The 10,000-nt window shown below is 38.3% G+C and overlaps 1 protein-coding gene and 1 long non-coding RNA gene across 5 annotated transcripts in view; both read right to left on the bottom strand.

The window, feature by feature from the left end:
* Positions 1 to 779, bottom strand: part of LOC118763012 — a 7,848-nt gene extending 7,069 nt beyond the window's left edge. The window contains exon 1 of the long non-coding RNA XR_004998766.1: positions 1 to 779. This exon is cut by the window's left edge and continues 789 nt beyond it. This is a non-coding gene — a long non-coding RNA (uncharacterized LOC118763012).
* Positions 780 to 2,286: 1,507 nt separating this feature from the next.
* The window catches only part of LOC115216222 (sodium-dependent neutral amino acid transporter B(0)AT3-like), a 94,718-nt gene continuing 87,004 nt past the window's right edge, over positions 2,287 to 10,000 (bottom strand). For all 4 annotated transcript variants that reach the window (XM_036502122.1, XM_029785423.2, XM_036502127.1 and 1 more), the window contains 5 exons: positions 9,474 to 9,586; positions 7,396 to 7,603; positions 5,152 to 5,311; positions 3,908 to 4,070; positions 2,287 to 2,887 (listed from right to left, as the gene is read on the bottom strand). In XM_036502122.1, the coding sequence (XP_036358015.1) occupies positions 2,648 to 2,887; positions 3,908 to 4,070; positions 5,152 to 5,311; positions 7,396 to 7,603; positions 9,474 to 9,586 (884 nt within the window). In that variant the 3' untranslated portion in view covers positions 2,287 to 2,647. The remainder of the gene's footprint in view (positions 2,888 to 3,907; positions 4,071 to 5,151; positions 5,312 to 7,395; positions 7,604 to 9,473; positions 9,587 to 10,000) is intronic.

Here is a 10,000-nt window from a genome sequence, read left to right as displayed (position 1 = left end):
CAGATGGGCTGAGGATAATAATATGCAGTTTAATGCTTGAAAATTCCAATTCCTGCGCTACCAAAACTGAATGAAAACCTTACAGGGTACATTGGCTCAGGTGGGGATTACAATCCCAGAATATAAATCAGTGAGGGACCTGGGTATCAACATGAGTGATGATACCTCTTTCCAAGTGCACATTACCAGGATGGCGACAAAGTGCAGACGGCTGGCTGGATCCTGAGAACCTTCAGAACCAGAGAGAAGGAAACCATAACGGTCCTCTGGAAGATATCCGTATTCAATCGTCTAGACTACTGCTCCCAAATATGGTCACCCCACAGTGTAACATTAACAGCGGACCATGAAGCAATCCAGCGAAGCTTCACAAAGAAGATCGTCTCATTGCAACAGCTCAGCTACTGGGAAATGTTGAAACAGCTAAGACTACTCCCTGGAGTGAAGGCGGGAGAAATATGCAGAAATATACATCTGGAAGATGTTAGAAGTGATTGTGCCAAATTTTGGCATTGAAAGCTACACAAATGCCAGAACGGGTCGCCACTGCATTGTGCCAAAGATCTCAACAATGCTATCGCGTTTCAGGACTAGTTCCTGCAGAAGACTGGGTTTCAGGGGCCCACAGCCTGAGGGACCTACACAAGGTGGATGTACACTACCGTCAGAAATTAATTAGCACCCTTGATTTGCTCTTCACTCAAGATATTTGCTGTCACCTAGTGGCCATATCTCGAACTATTGCTTTGTTGCGAGTTCACTGTTGTGCAGAACGATGACGTAACTTTGTTTGCAGAGCGGTTTGAGAGTCTACAGCCTAATGATGTTGACATAGCAGTGCAACAACAACTTGGAGTGCGGATGCAGACAAATCTTCCTTTGTTTAATAGATATAGGTAGCGCCTCGCAAGGACCGAAATCACACCGTACTAAGTTTTCTCATCGCGTAAGATGTTTTGAACAGCTCGTAGGTTAATTGATTTTGTATTTGCAAGATTTTTTTTCCTCACAAATTCTCCTACACTCTGCTTGGTGACGTCACTTCCGGTTCACAAAACTTTCTGTTATACATCAAATAAGGTGAGAAATTCTGCTTTCTTTCTTTTTTGTTTCATGAATAATAACTCATAGCAGTTTTGTTATAGCATAACATTATTCAAATGAATAGTTTTAATGAAAATATCTTTTTTATCGTTCATTCCTAGATGGGCCCAAGACCTCGCATGATCTTGGAGAGACGGTACGAGGCTCTCTCGTGGCGTGGGAAGCTGTCGGAGGCTGCAATAGCCAGAAAACTTGGTGTAGCCAGGCGCACAATTCAGTGCTTATTTAAGAAATACGAGGAAACCGGATCAGCAGCTGACAAAAAGGGTAGGGGACGGAAGAGGCTGACGACCCAGCGGGAGGACCGGATGCTGATCTGAAAGTCACTGTACAACCGAAGGGCAACGAGCCGGCAACTGGCGGAGGAGATGCAAAAGATGACAGGGAAGCAGTTGTCTACAACCACCGTCACTGGAAGCTGGTCTAAAATCCTGTAGGGCCGCCCGTAAGCCGCTCCTTACAGCCCAAAACCGGAAGAGGCGGCTGCTCTGGGCCCGTGCCCACAAGATATGGACCGTGCAGCAGTGGCGGACAGTGATGTTCACTGACGAGTCGCGATTCAGTCTCGTCAGTGAGAAGCCTGTCCATGTGCGACGCCGCAGGGGTGAGCGCTTCAACAAAGACTGCATTGCTCCCACCATGAAGCATGGTGGGGGTAGGCTGATGGTGTGAGGGGCGTTCAGCTACAGTGGTGTTGGGCGGCTCTATGCCGTCGAAGGCAACATCAACGCAGCAAAGTACGTTGAGATAGTACGGGATACCTCTTTGGTGGCGAGGAGTACGTGCTCCAGCAGGACAACGCGCCTTCCCACACAGCCAAACTCACAACCGGTTTCTTCAAGGACCATGGGGTGACGGTCATGGACTGGCCTGGCCAGTCACCTGACCTGAACCCTATTGAGAACCTCTGGAGTCGATTGGGTAGGGATTTGAATGTGCAGCAATACAGGAACCGACACGAGCTGTTTGGGGCACTTCTTGCTGCATGGAGGGCCATCCCTGCACAGTACCTGCAGGCACTCATAGACAGCATGCCGACCCGCGTAGCAGCTGTCATTGCTGCCAAAGGAGGAGCAACAAGATATTGACTAAATTTCACGATTAATAACAATTATGTGGTGTGCTGGGATATGTTTTAATAAATTTTTGATTAAAAACGTGTTTGTTTCTGATAATAAGTTAATTAAATTAAGAAAATGTAAGAAAATGTAGAAATTTGAGAAGTGCTAATTAATTTCTGACACAAGTGTAGGTGTTTTCAAAACAAAACTGTATATCTTTCTGTCGAGAGTCCCAGATGAACCCATCTCGCTGCAGGTGGTGCAAATGAAGGCAGCGACATAAAACTCCCTTATTGACCAAATATATATGTAATATATGCATAATATAAACTCTATCGAGCTGTTTCACACAAATATATACATTTACCACCACCCCATATCTATATACATATATACATACGCACACACAACACACAAATACTCATGCACACACTCATATACATATATGTGTATGTGTATACTCTATTAAAAGTCGTATTTATCTAAAGATCTTCAAATATAAAAAGATATTTTTTCTCCCAGTCTTTCATCTCGTATGGTTGCAAATTCTTTTCTGCCCTCAGTTCTTCTTTGGGGAAAGACACTTTTGTATCAGGTTTCCAATTAATGATATTAAACCTCTTTATTATAAATATTAATGGAATCCAAATAAGTATAAGGATAACGAATGACGAACCGATGAACAAACACCATCCGGGCCATTTTGTTTTAATTTTGGTGGCCTGTCAAAAAATAAAAATTCAAATGACTATGGTAGCAGCATAACACACACACACACACACACACACACACACACACACACCACACACACACACACACCACACACACACACACACACACACACATATTTCTATTATATTCGTCTAAACTATTTTAGTACTAATATTGCAGTAGATACCAGTTTAGCCATGAATATTCTAGTTGTGATCCTCCAGAATCATACAACTCATGGAACCAATTAATCGGTTTATATGTCGTTTACGTGACCAAGATCTCAACGCTTCCCTGAGCAGTATGCAAGTTTGTTGCAAAGTTACCATTTACAGCTAAGTGAAATAGAGTAACGTGAAATGAAATATTTTGTTCAAGAACACAAATCATAGCCCGTTCTTTGACTAGAAACCACGGTCTTGTGATCATGATTGCAACACTCTAACCACAAGGCCATGCGCTTTCACCTTTTGAGTGATCACAAGTCTCCAAGGAATTCCTTCTTTGACCAAAAGAAGTTCATTTCCTTCTTGTCATTTATTATAATTACACTTACATGAAGGATATCTTATAAAGATATTAAATCGAGTTCAATATGTAACAGGCAAGTTTGCTTCGGTGCATTCAGAAGCACATCCGCTTAATATGCAGAACAAAAGGACAAATCATAGCCAGCTGGAGACGATGTCTCCTGGGGCTAAATTGCATCAACATTAGTCCTAAACCAGGACTGCCATGTTATGTTGGCAAACAATCTTTACTACAAAGTACTGTTGCTGAATATCTCACGTTGTAAGATTTAAAAATAGTAATTTTCTAAGGATCCTTCAACTGTTAGAAATGCATGTATTATACAACTCAAAAGAAAACGCTCAAAGATCGGTGTTTCATCTAAAATATATGATACACTTGTTGAGATTCAAAAGAAGCTTCAAAACCAGTATGTAACATAATAATCAAATAACAATCCTTATGTATCTAGTTATTTTTGTCAAAAAATAATGAAGTAGGTTTTTGAGTCGAAATCTTACCGTATCTTTATCCCAAACTTCATAAGTCATGCCAGTTATTATCATTTTTATTAAACTAGCTAATAATATGATCATCATTACAAGCGGGGATATATACTTCCACATTATTAGCCAGAAGTAACTAGGACGTGTTCCAACCATTACATGAATGTCATCAGCAAATCTGTACAATGAAAAAAAATTGAATTATATATTTATGCACGCATACACATACAATACATATACGAAGAAGTGGCTTTAGCGAAAAACTGGCACATAAACAACATCTTCACTATAACAGCAAGTGAGCAATAGGAAAATAAATTGGTTTAATTTATCATTCTACATGAATTTAGTCACTAACATAACAAAGAATTTTATATCTGAAGTACAATCACTTTTCTCATCTGAGCATAAATACCAAAAGCCTTTTAACACCATTAACATTAAGATCAGCTATTTTTATCTAAAAACTATAAATTCAGGAACTCTTAAAATTCCCCACTAGCTCTCTAAGGTTATGATATATAACCAACCATAAATTCCGTAAAGTATCTCGAGAGAAATTACACAGGATTCACTGCAAATACTTTCAGAGCAGATATAACTAACATGAAAGCAACAGAGAATAATCCATCTCACAATTTCAATTCGTTTGGAAAATAAGGGACCACAGAGATAGAACAAGTCTTTATAACTTGGAATTTAGTGAATAGATCTACATCGTTCATTAACAGGACTGGAAAGTGTAGATTATGCGTGACTGATATATTCCAGATCCTGAAGCAGCTATCCATGTAGGTGAATTGAAGATCCAAAGTATTGTCTCTGTGCCATCACCGAAGACTCCTTTGGAGTAGCACAATCTGAGAAAATACTAAAAAATTTTGGAGTCAAAATATTACCAAATCGATGGAAAGTTGTACCTCTGTGATATCGCAGGTCAAACTAAAGTGCTCTCCCCTTCATAAAAGCATAACCCTCAAGCAGTATCAGTAGAACTATGAAGTGAATTTCTAAACAATAATCATGTCACACTTGCGCCCATTGTATTGAAAATTGTATTGAAAATTATAAATCAGTTGTTACCACCATGTAGCACAATCGGTTATTGATTTCGTATAAGAATATTCTATATATAAATTCATATTTAATCATTCCCTCCCCCAAAATTCAGGCTGTTATCCCTCCGCCACAAATTTCTGGTATTCGATTCAGCTGATGAAACAACATTGTTTTCATCGAATAACAGAAAAACAACTTACTTGCTGAGGCCATAAATATATGAGACAGACATAACTTCAGCAAATGCTATAAAAAGCAATGGTAATCCACCGGTGAATTCATCAAAGAGCACAAACGTATAACTACCCGACTGGGCTGCAAAACTGAGTGAGATCAAAAATGATGTTAGGCACAAAACAGCTGAAAAAAGAAAAGAAATATGTCAAAAGATAAGAAACAGTTATTGAATATTAATACATACACATTCAAACAAGTAGATTTCTATGTATTTGTACGTGTGCACGTGAGTATGTCAGTGTGTGTGCGCGCGCGCGAGCGAGCGCTTGTATATGTATGTACATTTATGTGTAAATTTCTGAGTAGTTTCTCTTTTTCTTTATGGTAATGGTGAAATTCAATAGAAAGGTCGAAGACATAATTTCTTTTGAAAGACTTTAGAACAAGTTATCTAAGAATATACACAAATTACATTTCCTTCATATATGCTCCCAATTTTCTGAGTTGCACTAGAAGAAATGCTAGCATTTGTTGAAAACTGTGTTACTGAGTTGACATCAGCAAAACATTTAACTATGCCTGCAAGCTTACGAGCAAAAATACATGCCTATGAGCTTCATCCATTTCTCGTCTCTTGGATCGGAGGCTTTGACTAATGCATTGACTAATGGTATAGCATCCTCTGATCCACACTATGAACCCTGTTGTGAATAAGTTCGGTTTCCCCCTCATACTCTTTCTTCTATGCATCAACAGTGTACTTGCAGTTATGTACTCTTTACGCCTCTCAAACCTTTCACATCCAAGTTTCCCCCGCATGCATCCTATACACCTAACGCCTAACATATTCTATAACCTCGAAAATATTCTGCAGTGGAGCCAAAATGGGCCCCATTTCACAGCACAAAGACACGACCTCTATCAAAAAAGCACTCTTTAAACACGAACAATACGCAAATAGAACCCTCAAAATTGCTACAAATAATTCTTCATACAGACGAAAGACCTCGAATTCAAGGGAATGGAAGAATCAATTATATCAGCTCCAGTATCTGTACTTCTTTCGATCCCGAAAGGGTGAAAAGAAAAGTTGACCCTGGCGCGATTCGAACCCAGAGTGCAGAGCGCAGGAAAGAATATTGCAATAAAAGACTTTGCTAGATCGTTGCCTTTAAGTTGCTACAAATAATAGCGTTTCTCCTTCCAGATGATCTCTCGTGACGAACTGATATCCTCAAAAGAGTGAAGACCGTATAACAGGCTCTCCTCTTTAGGGGTAGAAAAATACATTAAAACTCCTAACAGTTACTAACACCATGCAGATGAAATGTTGCTCTTGTATCAGGGACATTGTAGATTGTACTCTTACAAACATTTTGCATGTCTGCATAAAATGATTCGATGGAATAGATTAGAATCAATCACCAAATCTTTCTAGCCTCTAATCAAAATATGTGTTACGAGCAAAACGCCCTCCGTCCAATGGACGGTGCTGAGTTGTTAAACATTTAAACCAAATTTTCTCAAAACAGCTTGTCCGACCGTCCCATTTTGTGGCATTATTTCAAGCCACCCGGCTTTTTTTGTGCAAACTGCACGAGCATTTTTCTCGCGTACGTGTAGTATCGATCGCAACAGCTGATGTACTTGCGCGTACAAATTCACGTTCCCACGGCTTTATCGATCGTATTCTTACCTGGAATCGATTTTTGTAATTTTTTCAAGACTTATACACGCCCTGATACCGTCGGTATCTACATATCAAATTCGAGCGCAATCGGATGGAGAATGCCCTAGATCCTAGAAGACACACACACACACAGACAGAACGGATTTTATATAACAGATTTCCTTGCTCGGCCTCTTCTGCCACAATTACAGTGGTTTCTGTTCTTTGGAGATGGATGAACCACTTTGCCAAGTTCTTCCTTCCTAGAACATCACGTCCTCCGGAGTTTCCTTTTACAAATGTTTTTTTCTCTACAAACATTACTTTGTAGTTGATCAGGAAATAACATTAACTGCGTCAATCTCACCAAAATCGGAGAACGTATGAAAGACATAGGCATACCCGCTTGCTCCAGACCAAATCATAAAAAAACTGCCATCTTAGTTCTGTTATTTGAGGGAAAATTGGCTGTTATTTCTCGAAGGTCAAATAGTTATGTAGAAGCTCCCTCGTTGCTTCGTCAATATAATGATTGCTTTACTCAGACAATGAGGTTGTGTAACGTGCAGTTTTAACGTAATTATAATACGATATTTACCTGGTATAAAAAATCGATTCTGTCGAAGGAAAGGATATTTGCCAGAATCTGTGACCAATGTAGTAATGCACTCGAGAGTGCCAAACATCGAATCTAACCCAAGGGCTAGCAACATCAAGAAGAATAGGATTGCCCAAAGTGGTGAAACTGGAAACTGGTTTATTGCTTCAGTGAAAGCAATAAACGCCAAACCTGGTCCTCCAGCTGTCTATAAAACACGTAATAAAACATTGTCAATTTGGGTAATTAATTTGCATAATATCATAGCAAGCAAAACAAAACATTCTTTACACATGATTTGAGTGTATTTTTTATAATTCGTATCGCTTTCGAGGCATATATGTAATTCACTTGCTGAAACAGCAAAAATTTTAAATAATAATGATAAAAAACATACATTTAAAATTGTTTTCTTTTGTTAAATAATCGTTGATTAAGAAATTCGCGCAGTAAATACTCAGCAATTCATGAGTAAGTACATTAAAAACAAACGAACTTAATTTCTTGAAGGTTGAATATGTTGGATGTTTGAGCTGGAATATAATAGAAGTAGTGTACAAAAATGAAAGAAGCTTAGATATCTCAACTGAGAGAAGTGGTGGTGACAAGGTTGAGGCATATATTTATGATAGCTCGTTTAAAATTTCTTAAATATATTAGAGTACTTTTATCGACTGTTTGTTTCCAATTTTAGTTATAAATTATATACTTGATAAAGAAAACAAGAAGTCGATTCGACATAACAAACGATATATCTTGAAACACTAGTAAGGTATTTTCTCATAAAATGTTAAAAAATGTTGTTATTGCCCGACTATAATATCTTTCAAATACACTTTCGAAATTGTTTTCTACATCATTTCCAGCTATGTAGATGGAATACACAGTTTAGCTTGCAATATTTAACGCAGTGGGTCCCAAGCTTTTCACTAACAAGGACCGCTTTACTTACATGGATGTTCCCACGAACAACATGCTTTTGAAATATCTATTTACTCAATAAATTTCGAACTCAGCTCATAGTCCTTCAGAACACTTTTTGTGGACTCCACATTGGGATTTAAGGCTTTATAGTACTTGAGGTCGCTGCACAAACCGTTTTAGGAAAATTACAATTTACTTTCATAATTTGCTTAATGACTCAGTTTCAACCAGAGTAAATTTAATGGCTTCTTCGAAAAAAATTCAAAATCATGCACTTATTCTGTCAAATAAGTTTTGTTTTTGACGTGCGTGAAGAAAAATTCCTATTTGGTTTGAAATCCAAAGATAATCGATCTCATTTTCTCTAATTTTTTTTTTTTTTAAAGTTATTGCAGTAGGTTTGCTCTCGTTACATCTTGGACACTTTTAAACCTGGCACAGCCGATCCTTTTCAGGCCTGACCAAATCGATTTCTTGCAGAAAGAAAGAAAGAGAGAGAGAGAGAGAGAGAGAGAGAGAGAGAGAGAGAGAGAGAGAGAGAGAGAGAGAGAGAGGAGATGGAGAGACCGTAAAACGGACGAATCGATCCCACTCCAAGATTGCTAATTAATTTATCGACTCCGAAAAGATGAAAGACAAAGTTGACGGCAGTGTTATTTGAACTCAGATAATGGAGAAAAGGAGGGATTACTGTAAGACAATCTAGCTGACCCTCTAACGGCTCGGTTAATTCGTTGCCTTACGGGAATGTTATTGAGTATTTTATAGAAGTTACAGTTCTTGGTTTCTTAATTCGAGAATTAAAATAATAATAGTTTCTTTAAAGGGAACAAAGCCACAGATTTGAATTGGAGAGGAATATAACCAATATGAATAGATATGACTAATAAATACTTAGAAATGTATTAGTATTGAATAATTAATGCTTTTTTTAGTGAGTTGGGGAAAGGAAAGACAAGTGCTAATCTCGGATTGTTTAGAAACTAAAAATACTTCAGTTTCCATGACACAATCGCTCTTTAGATAGAATACCGTCTCATATTCTATTTAGAAGACAATACATACTGAAACACGAAAGAATACGAACTTTAGAAAAAAAAAAAATTGGATTTTTGTAATTTCTTTACGAAAGTCAATCCGTTATTTCTACTTACATTTTCTAATTCTTTATCCAAATCACAAGTGAAAGGAGCTTCCTTCGTCATGTTCTTGGTTACTTCCATGAGTCTACTTTGACAGTCTTCAAAACTTTTGTAAGCTTTAAAACCTGAGTGGAACAGAAATATGCCACTCTTATTATAGAATACAAATTAGTGAAGGCACGTGGCTTAGGGGTTAGGGTATTCGGTTCACGATCGTGGGTTCGATTCCCGGCGGCGAATTGTTTCCTGAACAAAACTATATTTCACGATGTTCCAGTCCACTCAGCTGGTAAAAATGAGTAGTACTTGCAATTTGAAGTGCCAGCATTATGGCATTTTTTGTCATACCGAAACTCCCTGAGAACTACGTTAAGAGTATGCGTGTCTGTTGAATGCACAACCACTTGCACGTTGATTTCACAAACAGGCTGTTTCATTGATTGGATCAGCTGGTGCACTCATCTCATAACCGGCAGAGTGCCAGAATAAAAATTATTGAGTTGTAAACTTTCGTACGATCAAGCTAGCGAACCTAGGCA

This window comes from Octopus sinensis, linkage group LG1 (genome assembly GCF_006345805.1).
Source record: "Octopus sinensis linkage group LG1, ASM634580v1, whole genome shotgun sequence".
In the NCBI taxonomy this organism is placed as follows: domain Eukaryota; kingdom Metazoa; phylum Mollusca; class Cephalopoda; order Octopoda; family Octopodidae; genus Octopus; species Octopus sinensis.
Note: the sequence above shows the minus strand (reverse complement) of the source record. Positions and strands in the feature narration are given on the sequence as shown.